This window comes from Pararge aegeria, chromosome 26 (assembly GCF_905163445.1).
Source record: "Pararge aegeria chromosome 26, ilParAegt1.1, whole genome shotgun sequence".
In the NCBI taxonomy this organism is placed as follows: domain Eukaryota; kingdom Metazoa; phylum Arthropoda; class Insecta; order Lepidoptera; family Nymphalidae; genus Pararge; species Pararge aegeria.
The window spans coordinates 4,923,082-4,940,793 of record NC_053205.1 but is presented as its reverse complement, the minus strand read 5'-3'; the positions used below and the strand labels follow the sequence as shown (position 1 = coordinate 4,940,793).

Sequence of the window (17,712 nt, the reverse complement as noted above, 5' to 3'; positions counted from 1 at the left end):
CATTCCGACCGGCGCTATATTCTTCGACGTGGCCAAAGCGTTCGACAGAGTATGGCACGAAGGCTTGCTTTACAAGCTCCACCATTTAGTGCACCTGTTGAGGAACTATCTCACGAACCGCACTTTCCGTTACCGTATAGACGGTACGTTATCCCTGTACAAATAAAATGTCTTATCGAAAGAAGAAATTTATTAACTCGGAAGAAAAATCTGACAAAACAAGAAAAAGTTGAACGTACAACTCTACAAAAACATCTACAAATTATTGAAACGGGATCGCCTGGAACGCAGAATAAAGGAAATAAAAACACATCTTGAATCAACCGGAAGTTTAAAGAGAGGTCTCAAAAATCTTGATACCTCGAAACATTGGATACCTTATATAAAAGAAGATATAACTGGCACGAAAATATCAACAAGATTTAAAATATTAGAAAACGCAACAAAATTTTTCCGCAACTTATACTCGTCAAAAGATGCTCCCACTGAACTCGAAACGACCAACCAGAACTCTACTACTCTTGATAGATTCTCTACACATGAGTTAACAAAAAAAATTGAATCGCTAAAAACCGACAAAAGCAACGGACCCGATGGAATTCCAAATGAAGCACTAAAATTGGGAAAAATTATACTAGCGCCATATATAACAACTTTATTTAACAAGATTTTAAATGACAGAACAATACCCAACGAATGGGCACAATCTGATATAATCCTGCTTTATAAGAAAGGAGACCCTGCCAATATTAGTAACTACAGACCAATAAGCCTACAACCAAACATGTACAAATTATTTGCTTCTTGTCTTGAGAACCGCCTTGCAATATTCACAGAGAAGTTTCAACCACCGGAACAAGCAGGCTTCAAAAAAAACTTCTCAACAACAGATCACATCCACACTTTAAATTTGATAATAGAGAAATATATAGAGCAAAATAGACCACTCTACCTAGCTTTTATTGACTATGCCAAAGCCTTCGACTCTATATCACATAAAAGCATATGGAAGGCTCTACAGGAGTGCGAGGTACCATCGGAAACTATAGATCTCATAAAGGACATATACTGCAAAAGCAAAAGCCGCGTAAAGTTAGAGAGACATGGCCCTGAAATAGACATTTGTAGAGGCGCCAGACAGGGTGACCCCCTCTCGCCTAGAATTTTTATAACTGTGCTCCAAAGTATAATGAAAACTTTAAACTGGGATAGAAAAGGAATCAATATTAATGGGAAACTACTCAGTAATCTCCGATTTGCAGATGACATCATACTCTTCTCTGAAACAGCATCTCAATTACAGGAAATGATTAATGAACTAAATAATGTCAGCAATACGATCGGCTTAGAACTAAATACTCTGAAAACCAAGGTCATGACAAATCACCAAGTTATACCGATAAAGGTTAATAACAACACCTTAGAATACGTTCTAAGCTATGTTTACCTGGGACAACTAATATCTTTCTCTAAGACCAGACTCGAAGATGAAGTTAAAAGACGAGTTAACATAACTTGGAATAAATTCTGGAGCAATAAAGAAACTTTAAAGTCAAAAATCCCTTTAAAGCTAAAGAAAAAAATAATGGACTCTTGTTTATTACCCTGTCTTACGTATGGCTGCCAAACATGGATTTATAATAATAAAACTAAAAATAAAATACAAGTATGTCAGAGAGCGATGGAAAGGAGTTTGCTGAATATAAAACGAATACACAGAATAAGAAATACAGAAATAAGAAAAACAACAAAAATAATAGATGCTTTAGAACATTCTCAAAAACTAAAATGGAAATGGGCGGGTCATATTGCACGTATGGACAAGGAAAAATGGACAAATAGAGTAACCACCTGGCAAGGTCCAACAAGCAAAAGGAAAAGAGGTAGACCGAAAGAAAGATGGGTTGACGAAATAATAAGAAAAGCCGGTGAATATTGGTTAACTAAAGCAAAGGACAGACAGTCGTGGGGAAAAATGGAGGAGGCCTTCACCCGTATAGGGGTCCATAGTGAAAATTGATTTTATTATTTATAACTAAGAATTTAATATATATATATATAGATATCATTTTTATGCATGTGTTAGGAAATAGGGAATTATAGCACTTTATCTATGATAAACCCGATGATTATATTAAATATATCAACAAATCATAGTTTGTATACTCATTGAAAGTGTATAGAAAATAGAATAATGGCCTTTAGTAGACTGTCAAAGAAAAATATAGGATCTATGGCGGGAGACGCGAGTTTGACAAGTTAGATTGGCGGGAAAGAAAAGTGAGGACGGATTTAAAGTAATGAATTGAGAAAAGGTGATTAAGTAAAGTATTGTGGATAGAACGTTACAAATTGGGAATAGATGATTTATAATGGAAACGATAAACGTAACGAAATACTGTTGTGGCGGAACAAGAGTTGTATTAGGTTGTTCGGAAAGTCATTTCGTTTTTTCCCGCCAGAGGACTTAATTACGTTTTTTCGAAACTAACTTCACACTTAAGCCCCATAACCATTATATGTCTTGAGAGCTGATATTGCAAGGCTTGTGTGTGAAAAAGTTCTATTAATTCTACCCAGTAGTTTTTGGTTGGTGCCCTTTTAAATATGGAGAGCAATAAGCAGCATTTTCGTCATATTTTACTTTTTAACTTCAGAAAAGGTAAAAATGCTGTCCAAGCGAGAAAAAAATTGACGGATGTGTATGGAGAAGGCGTGTTAACAGTACGCCAGTGCCAGAACTGGTTTGCAAAATTTCGATCCGGCAATTTTGATGTCGAAGATGCACCACGGTCTGGAAGGCCGGTCGAAGCTGACAAAGATGCGATAAAGGCATTAGTTGATGCAAATCGGCGAATCACCACACGAGAGATCGGTGAGAGGTTAAATTTGTCGAATTCAACTGTTTATGGCCATTTGAAAGGCATGGACTTAACCTCTAAGCTCGATGTGTGGGTGCCCCATGTCCTTACCGAGCGAAATTTGTGTCGTCGTGTTGACGCGTGTGATTCGCTCCTCAAACGTCTAGAAAATGATCCATTTTTGAAGCGGATTATTACTGGGGACGAAAAATGGGTTGTATACAACAATGTTAAACGCAAGAGGTCATGGAGCAGAAAAGATGAACCGGCTCAAAGCACGCTTTGAAAAAGCCAACATTCACCAAAAAAAGGTGATGCTCTCCGTTTGGTGGGATGTCAAAGGAATCGTTTTTTTTGAGCTTTTGCCGGACAATACAACGATTAATTCAGAAGTCTATTGTCATCAGCTGGACAAATTGAATGATTCACTTAAAGAGAAGAGGCCCGAATTAATCAACAGGAAGGGTGTAGTGTTCCACCAGGATAATGCGAGACCTCACACAAGTTTGGTCACTCGCCAAAAACTTTTACAGCTTGAATGGGACGTACTGCAACATCCACCATATTCTCCAGATCTGGCACCTTCCGACTACTATTTGTTCCGGTCCCTGCAAAATTTTTTGGATGGCAAAACCTTTACCTCAAATGAAGATGTCAAAAACCACCTGGACGAGTTTTTTGCCAGCAAGGACAAAAACTTTTATGAGAGGGGAATTATGTTACTGCCAGAAAGATGGCAAAAGGTGTTGGACCAGAATGGCCAATATATAATTTAATAAAATATTTATTCATTATACGAAAACTGTCTTTCATGTTCCCCAAAAAAAACGAAATGACTTTCCGAACAACCCAATATATACTGGTGATGGAGTTGAGATAAGTTGTTAAAAGTTGTTGGTACTATGGTTGTACCTGATGTTGCATCAGATAAGTATATCTCATCCTTTGGGTTATTTATTGGTATCATATATGGAGCCCTAGCATTATTTTACACACACAGTTTATGTAGCAGAGGTTGCTCTATACAAACAACTTGTTCCAAAAGTCCTGATGTTATAAGTGATCATAGTAGTTATGTTTTAACTGTCTTAAAATATGTCTTGTATCAAAGGGCCTAGCGTTATTACATATAACGCTAGGCCCTGTTGTTATTGTGCCCTTACAATGTTGTAATTGTGTTTATAAGTCTTTTTAATTGATTGAATAAAAGAGCAACGGTAGAGTTTCTTGCCAGTGGTCTTCTCTGCCGAAGACAGCATTCCGAACTGGTAGTAGAGTCATTTGAAGGTAACAAGTAATATGAATTATAGAGAAGCCTAATATACAGTATTAGAGTCAGTCCAGTTGTTTTATTTCACTCCTTGGGAAGTCAGGTTTATAGAGTACAGACCCACAACACTGCTCTAAAGCAGGTTGGTGGGATTTAATGATGTCTTTTATAAATTTAATACCTTAATAGGAAGGAAGAATAATAGTCATGAGAATAAATAAGTACTGCTAAGAAACTAGGTATTTAGCTTCAATAATACTGTTAATTAATGAAAGATCTAAGTGCCATCCTGAACATTGTGGGTATTATAGTGAATATCTGAATACCTGGGTCTTCCATTCTTTATATTTTTTTAGCACATGCATATATTATAATGTATTAATAATTGTCAAAAATGTATTATGGAAATAAAGAGGCTATAATAATAATAATAATAGACGGTACGTTATCCACTGCCAGGCCGATAAGAGCGGGAGTCCCTCAGGGCTCCTCGCTCTCCCCCTTACTCTATGCACTCTTCACTAGCGACATTCCACAGGACTTTCACAAAGTCCACATCGCCCAATTCGCGGACGACACCGCCGTCTACGCCACAGACATTAATCCCAACACCATTAGGTCTCGCCTCCAGAACGCGGCCGACCGCCTAGGCGATTGGTTCCAGCGTTGGAGGATCGAGGTGAACCCGGAGAAGAGCGCAGCGGTGCTCTTCTCTGGTTTCAGAAGGTATCCCCTATGGAATCGCAAACAGATAACCCTCTACGGGCGCCCCGTCCTTGGCAAGATAAAGTCAAGTACCTAGGAGTCACCTTCGATAAGCATATGAGCTTCGCAGCGCACATTCGCAGGGTCCGTAAAAAGGCCGCGTTTGTGCTAAGTCGTCTCTACCCTATGATTAGCGGCAAAAGTGTCCCTCAGACACAAGGTCACCTTGTATAAAATCTGTATTCGCCCTATAATGACCTACGCGAGTCCCGTGTTTGCACATCTCCCGCACAGATCGTTTAGCAGCTTACAAAAGCTGCAAAACAAATTCATGCGCATGGCCACCAACTGCCCGTGGTTCGTGCGCAACTCGGACCTTCATAGGGACCTAGACCTCCCTACGATAGCTAGTTATTTCAAACGGCTCTCTAAAAGTTACTTTAAGAGAACCGAGTCTCATCCCAACCCGTTAGAGCCTGTCCAGATGAGGCGTTTTACGCGCGAGTCGACGCGCGCGTAGACACTCGCGCGTTCCCGAGATACTACAGCTACATATATTCCGTCCAGATGATGACGCGCGTTTCCTCACTCGCGCGTAAAACGCCGGTAACGAGCGAGACTCTCGACTCGCGCGTTCTACGCGCGTAGAACGCGCGAGTCGAGGTACTCGAACGCCGTTACTGCGTCCAGTACTACGCGCGAATCTGTAGCGAGTGGACGTACTAAAAATGGAGCGTGATAACTTCGATACTGAACTTTTTATAGACGAAATTGAAAAAAGAGTAGCCATATGGGATATGGAATCTTCAGACTATTCCAATAGAGTAATAAAACGTAGGAACTGGGAAGAAATAGTCGAAATTTTTTGTGAACCTGGCGATTCCCAAGAAAAGAAAAAAGCTTTAGGTAAGTAAACGATAGTTTATTTAATAATATTATTTCTTAGATAACATTAATTTTACTATAGCATTTTATCTTGCCAAGGGAGTTTGCCTTCGTTAACAAAATAATCCGCGAATTTGTCTCTTGTATTTCGCGATCTTGCATTAGGCCTTACTACCTCAGTGTTCAAACTATTCAAAGATGTTTCGTACAGAGTGTGGTCATACCTATAACCATCCCTTAACCTGACGTAATTATGAAGAACACAACAAGCTTTAATTATGTTTTCTGCAAACTCTAAGTCTACATTCAACGGTCTATGAAAAACTCTCCATTTATTTACCAAGATACCAAAGCAACATTCAATGTAACGCCGGGCTCTGGATAAGCGGTAGTTGAATATTTTTTTCTTGATTGTTAGAGATTTACCGCAATAAGGGCGCATAATGTTTTCAGACAGACTGAACGCTTCATCTCCTACTATCACATGGGGTAAGGGAGTTGAATCTGTTTGCGATATTGGCTTTGGATCTGGAATATCTAAAGTTTTCTCGACAAGTTTTTTATACAAAACTGAGTCTTTAAAAATTGAGGAGTCGTTACTTTTTCCATATGCGCCGATGTCTACTGAAATAAAACAATAATTTGCATCGCATACAGCCAGTAAAACAGTCGAAAAATAATTTTTATAGTTATAAAAAAGAGACCCAGAATCGTTGGGTTTTATAATACGGATATGCTTGCCGTCGATGGCACCGATGCAATTTGGGAAATTTGCATATTTTTGAAACTGTTTTGAAATCTCTTCCCATTCAGCCTTCGTGGGTTCTCTCATTACTATATTTTGTAGTTTTTGCCACATAACGTAACAGGTTTTCTGTACTATTCCGATAACTGTAGACTTTCCTAGTCTGTAGGCATAATGCAGGTCCGCAAAATAACATCCTGTGGCCAAATATCTGAAAAAAAGTTAATATTATTAAATATTGTCCATTAAATTCTTATAATATGTACAGTATTTATTTATATTCATGTATTTATATGCATGTCTGCATACAGAGTGACCAGTAATTTGACCTATTCCTTGAAGAAGGTTAAAATAGGGATCATTTGCCACAAATTAACCTTTATCAACTGGGAGATATGGGTTAATTTGTGGCAAATGATCCCTAGTTTAACCTCCTTCAAGGAATAGGTTGAATTACCGGTCACCCTTTAAATAGCACTATTTGTAATTGTATTTTTCTATTTATTTTGTAGATACAAAAAATTATACATATACAAACATAAATATTTCTTTTGACCATTTCAATACGTTTATTATTGATTTCAGGCATTTCATTGCAAAAGAAGTGGAAAGGATTGCGTGATGGCTTTGTTAGAGAAATGAAGAAGATGAAAACCACACCGTCTGGATCAGGAGCCTCCAGCAAAGCCAAATATATTTATTTTGAACGTTTGATGTTCCTCGAACGATCGACACGGAATAAAGCTACTGAAAGCAATATCAACACCACGTCTGTAACAGCTGAAGAACAAGAATTTTCTGGCGATGGGGAAGATGTAATGAGACCTCCGCTTAGTCAGGTGAAAAAGAAAAAAAAAGCTGAACGCAGCTGATGAAGAATTTCTCGCCATCATAAACAAAAATTTAACATCTAGAAATCAGCCACAGACATCAAACCAAATGGAGTCAGATGATGACAAATTATTCTGCATGTCATTACACAAGGAGCTTATTAAAATACCAGAGGAAAACAGACTTCAAACAAAAATTGAATTAATGAAAGTGCTTCAAGCTCAACAAACCATGTATGATAAACCTTCAGCTGTTCGATCTGCCTACCAACCTTCTACACAATATCATTACCAAGTAGGGCTAACACAACGTGGACAGAGAGATTATTTTGAAGAAACAGGATATAACACAACAGAATCTTTAACATCTTCGTTGTCCCCTGCAACTTATAATCGAGGTTATTTCACTACGCCACGGAATACTCTCGCCCAAAACACTCTTCCAACAACACCATCACCGGCATCTACACAAGATTCGCAAGAATCTGAATTAATGGAGCTATACAATAATTAATTAAGGTTAAATAACCTACTAGTTTGTTAGAATGTTTTTTAATGATTCATAATTTTTTGTTAAATTGATTCTTTCTTACGTCAAAAGTACAAAAGTTAGGTTGATATTAAAATAATTAAAAGTATTAAGTACCTCTAAATTACAAAACTATTATTCATACATTTTATAATAAAACAATAAAAATTATCACTTACCTTAAAGTAATCACGAGTTTTTCTTCTGCAGAAACAGTATCCCGTACCACATAATTTTGACATGGAGTTAAATCTTCTTGAATAATTTCCAGTAAATCATCAAAAGATGTTATTGACATTCGAAAGTAGTTGAAAAATTTTTCGCTGTGTTCTCTGAGCTTTGGATATAATGTTATGAACATACTATGCGTCATTCTGTCACGTAGAATTGGATGCACGTTAAATCGTCGACTTTCTCTTCGTTTACGACGTTTCCATCGACAGTATGCAAGCCACAACACAACCGCTGTGTCCGAGTCCATGTTTATAACTGAATGCCTCCCAGCGTAGGAACGCGCGTAACACGTGATATCTGGACGCAATATAAATTGAAACGCGCGAGTTCACTCGCGCGTAAAACGCCTCATCTGGACAGGCTCTTAGTGGTGAAGGCGTGTTCTTACACGCCCAATCCAAACGTCAATCCTAATAGGAGACGACCCAGACACGTCCTTGACGACCCCGACGACGACATAACGACGGACAACGCTCCTTATGTTAGGGCCTTAGGGCTACACACCGAATACACAATTAAGGTGGGTACAGATTGGTGCAATGCAACATGTAATGCAACATGCAATGTAAGAATTTGAGGTCCACATTGCTGCAATGTATCATGTAATGTAACAGAATTCCCATACTGTGGACGCCTCGCGCGCACGTACTGCGCCTGGGTCGCGCACGTTCCGAGCGTTACAACTTGTGCGCGGCTCGATCCGAGATTTGTCGGTTTTTAGTACGAACACAAAGGGGCGCGCAGTGTACGCAGGACTCAGCCGTGGACGGTCGTTCGTTTCGTTCACATGCGCAACGATCATGGCGGTGAAAGAGGGTGCGTGGAGTGATGACGAGTCACTTTTATTGATAGAGGAATACAGAACAAGGGAAGTTTTATGGAACCCTCAAAATGAAAACTTTTATAAACAAAATTTAAAGAAAGATGCGTGGGACGAAATCGGAAATGTATTGAAAATAACAGCAGAAAAGTGCAATAACAAAATGATAAGTCTTCTCTCTTCTTACCGCCGTGAAAAAGGAAAGGAAAAAAAATCCAAGGGGACTGGAAAAGGTAAGAATAACGCATTTTATTTGTTTTTATATAGGTATTTATTACAATTTAAGTCATCAAAAAATTAAGGTACCTACTTAGATAATAAAATCAAATTAGAAAAAAAGTACAATGGAGTTTATAAATCTAGGTAGTAGCATAAACTATTTATACCTAGGTACCTAGCGAATAAAAACATATTTATATTCAATTTATACAGGATGTTTTAACCCGATTAAATAATAAAAAGTTGATAGTTAAATGTGGCTGCCAAGGGATTTATTTTTAATTTATTTGTTTAAATTCAATATTGTACGTTTTGTAGGAGCTAGAATAGTATTGCTATTATGCATTAAATAACATAGTTTATTATTAAAAGAATTATGTGCAGTAACTAACTATAGGTCAATAATTAAAGTAAAGCTAGTAAATAAATAAAAGTGTATTAATGTATGTGTGTTTTATTGCAGGTACTTCGGACACATACACAAGTCGATGGTTTGCCTACAATGCTTTAAAGTTCTTGGACGATAGAAACACACCAAGAAAGAGAAAAAATACGGTAAGATTTAAACTAAGAGCATCTGTCTTGCCAAGAAACCTTTCCTTCATTCATAAAATAATCAGCTAATTCGTCTCTGATAGCATTAAGATGCGCAGGTGATCGTCTAGGGATATTTCTTACAGGCAGTATTGATGTGATGTTATTATTATTTTGCCTCCACGTACCTTCATTTAAATTTCCATCTTCCTCCCTATCAACTAACCCTGGAATCATGTACACGTTTGTAGAGTGACGTTTTAAATAATTGTGCAAAAGAGTGATTGCCATAACTACCAATTCAGCTTTATGGGGTTGTAAAAGCATTGGTTTTCTTAAAACTCTGAACACAGACGATACAATGCCAAATACGTTTTCAACAACCCGTCTAGCTCTGCTTAATCTATAATTAAATATTCTCTTCGATGAACCCTTTGGATGTATCCCAGCATATGGCTTCATCAAGTATTCACTTAAAGCAAACGCACTATCGCCTAAAAAAAAATATGGTATAGAAACATTTCTATCGGATAGGGGACGTGACTGGCAGGTCTAATGTTCGATTTTCTATCTTATCATATAATTGGGTATCTTTGAAAACTCCGCCATCAGAAATCCTCCCTTGACAACCAACGTCTACGAATAGAAAATTATAGTCTGCATCAACTAGAGCAAACAAAACGATGCTAAAATGTTGTTTATAATTATAAAACTCGGTTCCACTTTTAATAGGGGCTTGAAGTAAAACGTGCTTCCCGTCCAATGCCCCTATACAGTGTGGGAAGTTCCACCGGTCTTCAAACTCCTTGCTTATCTTCAACCAGGCGTTGGCAGTCGTGGGTACCTTAAAAAAAAATACTTATATCGTTATAATTATTTCCAGGAGTCCATTCAACGCTCAGTCTCCAAAAACAATGCCACCGAAGCCACGCAACATGAGTTCACCCCTCCAGCACCACCAAATGAGCATGGTCTACAGGAACCGAAACGATCCAGAAGAGACGAAAACAATGTTCTTACCGATGTAGTGGGGATATTGAAAACCACTGCACAGAAATTGGACAGTAAATCAAGCATTCCTGACTTAACTAAAAGTTTTGTTTCATTTCTAGGAGCTAAAATGAGTAACTATTCCTCTCAGACTAGGATTTCGGTTGAACACGCAATATTTGAAATTATTATGAAAGCCGACAGGGGATATTATGAATCTTGGCAACATCAACCAAATGCATATACAGAACCATACTCCAATCGTCCCTCAACTTCAGTATCCTACGGTTATACCACAGCAGAAAATGTAGACGCTGCTGACTACTCAATCAACCAGCAGCCTTCGTCGGTCTCTTCACAAGACTCACAGCACTCTTCTATAGATGATTTTACTGATTTAATTTAGTTAACAAAGAAAAATAAAGATTTTGATTATACGTACCTTAATGTTTTCTTTTAATTCTTCAATTATAGCAGAGCACACTTCAGGAACAATTCCACTAATAGATTGTTTAGATACTCTAAATGTATACTGTAGACTTGTGTAAGAGTCCCCGGAGCTTAAAAATCGAAGAGTAATCGCTAGTCTATCTTGGGCTGAAATTGGAGCTCTTAAATTTGAATATTTTCGACTTATTCTTGGTCCGACTATCGCGAGTAAATTTTCAAAATCTGTTGGCGTCATCCTAGTAAAACTTTTGTATTGACCACTTATATGCTGGAAATTCGTATCTGTAAGCAGTTCTCTGCCTTCTCTCCGTTTATATAATTCTGTGCGCCACCAACGTCGGGGTCTTTGGGGTTTTTTTAAAAGTCGATGAATGATTAACAATGAAGCACTGATAATCGTCAGAGCAAGAAGGCTGTCTTCAGACTCCATGATTCGTAAGTATATCGACTTAAGTAGAGTGATGTGGCCAAAGAAAAGAACACGTGTGACGAGGGCCAGTTACGAAATGCGGGAACAGATGTTCTCGAATGATTCGTAGTCAATGCGCGTACCGCGCGCGCCACACGTACAAGGCAGCAGGGAACATGCAATGTAAGGCAGAATATTACATTACATGTTGCATTGCACCAATCTGTACCCACCTTTACAACGACACAGCGTCTTCGCCGGCGAAGACGAGGTCCCCGATTTCTTCCTCATACATACGTAACGATTTATCGTAGCGATAAATCTGTGCAGACCAGTTTGCGCAGTTTTGTCGATCGTGTGTATGAAAAATCGTTGTCGATAATCGTTCGTCGGTGGCAGTTGCAATTTCTATCAGATAAATCGTTGTCGATTACATTTGCACAGTTTTATCGTTGCGTGTGGACGGCGATCGCTCAGTTCGGCAGTACTTCACGGAGCTTGCTAGTGTGCGCACGTGCACATCGCTTTCACAGAAACATGTCGGAAGACGAAAGAGTTGGACAGCGCGAACTACTTCAAGATTTTATAGAAAGCTACAGAAACGAAACTTGCCTTTGGAAGACTACAAGTAAGGATTACCACGACCGCAACAAAAAAAATGCCGCCTACGACAGGCTAATCGAAAAATACAAACCCATAGATCCAAATGCCACCAGGGATACAGTGGTTAAGAAGATTAATAATCTTCGAACTACATATAAAAAAGAGCTCAATAAAATAAAAAAATCGTGTAAATCTGGAGCAGGGACTGACGAGATTTATAAACCTCGTTTATGGTACTTTGAGTTATTGAGTTTTTTATACGATCAAGAAGTACCAAGACCATCTACATCGAATATTGATGATGACGAAAATGAGGTAAGTTTTTATTTCTGAAAAAATATTTATTGCTTAATTATATTACTCGAATACAAGTCCTGTATTTTGACATTAATGAACAAAATTGTCTTGCCAAGGAACTTTCCCTTCAGTTACAAAATACGTCATAAATTGACTTCTTATCTGATTTGCTGTTTGAATTGTACGGCCTTGTGTAGTTCTTTGTAATGGTTCAAGTGTTGAGTCGTTGGTTGTGAATCCTGACGTTATCGTACCTTCCTCATAATGTTCACTATCGAAACATTCTGAAGGAGCGTATGAATTAAGCGATGATGACATCAAATAATTATGCAAAGCACAGGTTGCTCTTACGACTGACCCAATAGTTTCAGGCGACATATTCATTTGTGTTCTGTAAATTCTGAACCTCGCCGCTAGTATACCAAAAGCGTTTTCGACTATACGGCGTGCTCGCGATGTCCGATAATTATATATCTTCTTAATTCTACTATCTAAGTCACTTTGCCGAAATGGCTTCATCATGTCCTTTCTTAGAGGAAACGCGTCATCAGCTACAAATACATATGGCAGTATTCGTGGACTATTATGTAACCTTTCTTCTGTAGGAATATTTAACGCCTTTTTTTCAAGTTTTTCATAAAATTTTGTATTCAACAATACTCCGCCATCGGAAACCCTTCCATTTGTCCCAAAATCAACTAACAGGAATCTGTATTTTGCATCAACGATTGCTAGTAATACCATACTGTGTCTATGTTTATAGTTATAATAAAACGAGCCACTGTTACTTGGGGGCACGATTTCAACGTGCTTGCCATCAATAGCACCTAAACAGTGAGGAAAGTTCCACTTCTGCTCAAATTCTCTCGCTATTATTCTCCACTCTTCTTCTCTTTTTGGAAACTGTAACAAAATGAGTACATGATTAGTATAGTAGTTTCAGGAATATAATAGTTCTTCTATTTTACAGACGCAGTCAACCACCGGCATTAGCTCAACGAGCTACGATTGTCCAGACACCGATCGAGACACACCAACACTGGCCTATTCCGACAACGAATCAGACACACCGACCCCGGCAAACCGTTCTGACAGCGAACGAGCTACATCAATCTCGGGTCGTGTTCGGCCAAGACCAAAAAAAAATACATTAACTGAAGACGTACTTAAGTCCGTAAATGATCATTTTAAAAGGCCTAAACAACCCGATAATCGTTTTGAAGTTTTTGGCAAAAATGTTGGGATGAAACTACAAGAGTTACCAAAAGAACAGAGAATTATAGCAGAAAAAATAATTAATGAAACTCTGTTCTTGGCTGAAATGGGTAGCTTAACTATATCACACACTGTAAGAAAATATGATGACTTTGCAAATACTACTTTTTCCACACAGCCACACATTCAAAACTTTTCCTCTGAGCCACACATACAAAACCTTTCCACTCAGCCACAAATTCAAAACCTTTCCACTGAGTCACACACTCAGTCACACACTCAAGTCATTTACACTCAACCACACACTCAAAATCTTTTCACTCAACCACACACTCAAATCATTTACACTCAACCACACACTCAATCATCAATAGAATTTACATCACCATTAGAGCCAGACCATACACAATCTGATAATACAATTACTTCCTATTTACGTAATGTTAATGATTAATAAAAAAGTACTTAACTTATTCGTAAAATGTTCTTCAATACGTCCTAAAAGCTTAATTAATAAATAATTTGTTGATTAATATAGTATTTTTCATTCCTTACCTTTAAGTAATCTTTCCGTAGAACCTCGTACAGAGCATCACAGGTTTCAGGGATTATTTGGCTAAGAGCTTGCGGTGATATTATTGTAGAAAACTTCATACATTGGTAGGAACGTCCTGTAGCTAGAAATCGCAGTGTAGCAGTTAATCTTTCATGAGGACTTATAGCTTCTCTCATTACAGTGTCTTGTTTCTTTATTAGTGGAGGACGTCGATATCGGAGGCGTGTGGAGGCACTAGGAACGTTCGATTTATCTGCACAGTCTGAAATCGCTACGATAAATCGTTACGTATGTATGAAGCTTTACGTTACCCGGACGTGGACACAATCCACGGCCACGGGGACGTAAGGACTAATCACCGTCCGATCAGTCCTCCAAATTCCGACGTCCGCCTAAGCCGAGGTCCGAGTCTCGCAGGAGACGCCCCTAGGTAGACGTCACCCCGATATTCATCGAGCCCTGGGGCTCAAAACCCTTCATCATCACGCTACGCGCTCGCCCCGACCCACCGGTGACGCTGTTGTAACCCGTAATGGTACGATTCCACCAAAATAGTGTGCAGCACATTTGTTTACAAACATTTTGTGCAAAACTCCAGCAGTGCACGTACTAAGCTGGTAATCGTGTCTAGCTGCTGTCTCCACCGGCAAGGTTGTGCGTAACTTTTGTAAACGCACAATATGGCACACTTGTGCACGAACATGTTCACTGAGAAGAGTTGTCTGTCTTCAGTTGTTAATATGGACGGGCGGGAAAACGTAGTGCTTTGTGCTGCAGCTTGTGTTTTATTAAGTCTTCTTAAAAAGAAACGAAGAAAGAAACCGCGTTGTTGGGTGAGGCCTTTCCTACAGCGACGAAATGAAGAAACGAATAGATTTGTAGAAGAAATAAAAATAGATCCATTGAGTGGATTTAAAAATTTCACTCGAATATCGTGCGAAGATTTTGAGTTGCTGGTCAATGCAGTTAGTCCTCTTATTGCTAAGCAAGATACAAACTACAGAAAATGTGTCCCTGTTTCAATAAGGCTTGCAATTACTTTAAGATATCTTGCTACTGGAGATTCTTTTGCAAGTTTAATGTATTTATTTAAAGTTTCAAAAGAACTTATTGCTCGGATTGTACCTGAAACCTGTAAGGCGTTGATAAGCGTGTTGAATGAAAATATTAAGGTAAGAAAATAAAATGACATTTAATTTTAGTTACTTTTATTGCATTACATATCATGCCAAGTTAATATTTCGCTGTCATTCTGGCGTAAAAGATCTGAGTCATCATTATCACGGATCTGAAAACTTGAAACTCGGATCTGAGAATTCGACGAATCTGAATACGGTGAAGGCATTGGAGTCGCAGTATATTTTCCAGTACCAATAATAGCATCATACAATAAATTATCAATATCTCTTTGCACTAAAATCTTCGTCCGCTCATCTTTAATTTTCCTTAACTTCGTTGCGACGGCTGCAGCAAAAATGTCGTCATCATCATGTTTTTTTGCTTCCATCTGCTTGTTTACGTTATCCATAATGGACAAAGCATGAGCAATTCTCGGGTCTTCATCGACAGCACGACGTTTCTGCGAGTTCTTCGGAGCTTTAAACTTTTCGACTGGCCTTTCATGAGGAGATTCTTGATCTTCATTCACTGTGTGTTCCTGGATATCTTGTGTTAGCTGAAATAATAATAAGATTTCTTTTTTCAGATGCCTAACACTTCAGAAGAATGGATGATGATAGAACGTCAATTTGACCATCTATGGAATTTCCCTCATTGCATTGGGGCTATGGATGGCAAACATGTTGTTGTTCAAGCTCCAAAGAATACTGGAAGTGACTTTTTTAATTACAAAGGTGATTTCAGCATTGTACTTTTAGCACTGGTTGATGCAAATTATAAATTTACGTACGTAGATGTCGGTTGTAAAGGAAGAATATCGGATGGTGGTGTCTTCAAAAATACTGGATTCTATGCTAATCTTCAGCAAGGAAAATTAAATTTGCCTCCACCTTATGCGCTACCCGGAAGGAACAAACCAATTCCACATGTCATTGTGGCAGATGATGCTTTTGCATTAGATATAAATTTAATGAAACCATATCCCGGTCAACATGACAAAAGATCAAAAGAAAGAACATTTAACTATCGGTTGAGCAGAGCGAGACGTGTTGTGGAAAATGTATTTGGCATTTTGTCCGCTGTATTTCGCGTACTCAGAAAACCTATACTGTTAGCTCCAGAAAAGGCACAATTAATAACATTGACATGTTGTTACTTGCATAATTTTTTGATGACACAAAAGTCGTCTGCGCAACTTTATACTTCTTTTGGCAGTTTTGATACTGAGAACCAAATTACTCATAGCACTATCGATGGAAGTTGGCGGCGCGATGCACCCATGGCAAACTTACTACCCTTAAGACATATCGGAAGAAGACCATCTGGTGATGCGAAAGACATACGAGAAGAATTTGCACATTATTTCCAAACTGGCATCGGAATGGTGGCATGGCAAGAAACACTAGCGTAAAAAGCATAACTAAAAATAAAAGCAGAGGTTTGAAAATAAAAAATTTAAACGTACCTGTTCATTTATTTCGTCCAGTGAGTTCACACTGGCATTCGGTTCGTCCCTTCCATGAAAGAAATTCAAATATGCATAACCAAACCATTTTGGCTTGTATATGTTTGATATACCAGAACCTGAAGATTTTGATTCCGCGATTTTCTTCTTTTCTCTTCGATATTGAGCCAAAATAATTTTCCATTTTCTCATTATCTCAATCGAGTCACAATTGAAACTTTGAGCCAACTCTAGAGTGGCATCGTGTTTTTTGTTTCTATTTTTATAATCATTGTGACTGGAATCCCATAGTAGAGGATAAGTTTCAATTGCTTGAATAAATTTTATAATTTTATCATTCGTCCAATCCATACTTAACTTAATCAAACAATGTGCGCGTACACATAAATGTTTTCGCTCCGGTAGCGGAAGCAAGACTGAGTTCGCGAACAACAAGCGTGTACGCGTCGACAGGAGTCCATTGCATGCATGTGTGCGCGCACAAAAGTATACAGATGTGCGCGAACATTTCTAAAATGTTCGCGCACATTTTGTTATTGTTTGTCGGAGTGAGTCGACAAGCGTGAACATTTGTGTCATACACTGTGCGTTACAGTGCCGCACAGTTCGGCACATTGGTGGAATCGCATCTTAAGGTTCACAGCTACTAACATTTCGAATCCACACACACACTAAATGTACTTCATATTCTAAGTTACCACACAAAACTGCACAATGACTGTCGAACTCAACGACTTTGTTTACGAAGAAGAAATGGTTGAGCTATGTCAAGCAGCGGAAGTTGAATTTGACTTAGTGAACCTGTGTATACAAGTAGAAACCGATCAAGCTGCTTTGTGAGTATATTTTCATTATTGTTTAAGTTACATAAGAATACTTATTGCATCTTGTCTGTTCTGAGAGTGGGGCGTGCCTTATATAAATGTTCGGATGATTCTTAGTTTTACTCATTGAGTGGTAAACTGTGAAAGCAAAA

At 38.4% G+C, this 17,712-nt stretch overlaps 6 protein-coding genes across 6 annotated transcripts; 5 read left to right on the top strand and 1 right to left on the bottom strand.

Moving 5' to 3' along the window:
• Positions 1–2,427: 2,427 nt before the first annotated feature.
• Positions 2,428–3,147, top strand: LOC120635043 (histone-lysine N-methyltransferase SETMAR-like). The gene has a single exon (XM_039905948.1). The coding sequence runs from the start codon at positions 2,608–2,610 to the stop codon at positions 3,145–3,147; it is 540 nt and encodes a 179-aa protein (XP_039761882.1). The 5' UTR covers positions 2,428–2,607.
• Positions 3,148–5,221: 2,074 nt separating this feature from the next.
• Positions 5,222–7,338, top strand: LOC120635042. Its single transcript, XM_039905947.1, has 2 exons — positions 5,222–5,742; positions 7,052–7,338. Exons 1-2 carry the CDS (start codon positions 5,565–5,567, stop codon positions 7,336–7,338), a joined length of 465 nt encoding a protein of 154 aa, XP_039761881.1. The 5' UTR covers positions 5,222–5,564.
• A 1,477-nt stretch (positions 7,339–8,815) lies between these two features.
• Positions 8,816–11,063, top strand: LOC120635216. The gene is made up of 3 exons (XM_039906155.1): positions 8,816–9,112; positions 9,562–9,653; positions 10,516–11,063. The coding sequence occupies exons 1-3, from the start codon at positions 8,860–8,862 to the stop codon at positions 11,026–11,028; spliced, it is 858 nt and encodes a 285-aa protein (XP_039762089.1). The 5' UTR covers positions 8,816–8,859; the 3' UTR covers positions 11,029–11,063.
• A 294-nt stretch (positions 11,064–11,357) lies between these two features.
• LOC120635213 lies at positions 11,358–14,123 on the top strand. The gene is made up of 2 exons (XM_039906153.1): positions 11,358–12,399; positions 13,352–14,123. Exons 1-2 carry the CDS (start codon positions 12,019–12,021, stop codon positions 14,048–14,050), a joined length of 1,080 nt encoding a protein of 359 aa, XP_039762087.1. The 5' UTR covers positions 11,358–12,018; the 3' UTR covers positions 14,051–14,123.
• On the bottom strand, positions 12,386–14,343 carry LOC120635215 (protein ANTAGONIST OF LIKE HETEROCHROMATIN PROTEIN 1-like). Its single transcript, XM_039906154.1, has 2 exons — positions 14,152–14,343; positions 12,386–13,284 (listed from the first exon to the last, which is right to left on the bottom strand). The coding sequence occupies exons 1-2, from the start codon at positions 14,326–14,328 to the stop codon at positions 12,472–12,474; spliced, it is 990 nt and encodes a 329-aa protein (XP_039762088.1). The 5' UTR covers positions 14,329–14,343; the 3' UTR covers positions 12,386–12,471.
• A 441-nt stretch (positions 14,344–14,784) lies between these two features.
• Positions 14,785–17,267, top strand: LOC120635471. The gene is made up of 2 exons (XM_039906493.1): positions 14,785–15,324; positions 15,858–17,267. Exons 1-2 carry the CDS (start codon positions 14,833–14,835, stop codon positions 16,680–16,682), a joined length of 1,317 nt encoding a protein of 438 aa, XP_039762427.1. The 5' UTR covers positions 14,785–14,832; the 3' UTR covers positions 16,683–17,267.
• Positions 17,268–17,712: the final 445 nt, after the last annotated feature.

Coding starts and splice junctions, on each gene's coding strand:
- LOC120635043 (XM_039905948.1), top strand. CDS start 2,608: ATGGAGAGCAATAAGCAGCATTTTCGTCATATTTTACTTTTTAACTTC.
- LOC120635042 (XM_039905947.1), top strand. CDS start 5,565: ATGGAGCGTGATAACTTCGATACTGAACTTTTTATAGACGAAATTGAA. Junction 5,743..7,051: donor AGAAAAGAAAAAAGCTTTAG/GTAAGTAAACGA, acceptor TATTGATTTCAG/GCATTTCATTGCAAAAGAAG.
- LOC120635216 (XM_039906155.1), top strand. CDS start 8,860: ATGGCGGTGAAAGAGGGTGCGTGGAGTGATGACGAGTCACTTTTATTG. Junction 9,113..9,561: donor ATCCAAGGGGACTGGAAAAG/GTAAGAATAACG, acceptor GTTTTATTGCAG/GTACTTCGGACACATACACA. Junction 9,654..10,515: donor CAAGAAAGAGAAAAAATACG/GTAAGATTTAAA, acceptor AATTATTTCCAG/GAGTCCATTCAACGCTCAGT.
- LOC120635213 (XM_039906153.1), top strand. CDS start 12,019: ATGTCGGAAGACGAAAGAGTTGGACAGCGCGAACTACTTCAAGATTTT. Junction 12,400..13,351: donor TTGATGATGACGAAAATGAG/GTAAGTTTTTAT, acceptor TCTATTTTACAG/ACGCAGTCAACCACCGGCAT.
- LOC120635215 (XM_039906154.1), bottom strand. CDS start 14,328: ATGAGAGAAGCTATAAGTCCTCATGAAAGATTAACTGCTACACTGCGA. Junction 13,285..14,151: donor TACGGAAAGATTACTTAAAG/GTAAGGAATGAA, acceptor ATTTTGTTACAG/TTTCCAAAAAGAGAAGAAGA.
- LOC120635471 (XM_039906493.1), top strand. CDS start 14,833: ATGGCACACTTGTGCACGAACATGTTCACTGAGAAGAGTTGTCTGTCT. Junction 15,325..15,857: donor TGTTGAATGAAAATATTAAG/GTAAGAAAATAA, acceptor TTCTTTTTTCAG/ATGCCTAACACTTCAGAAGA.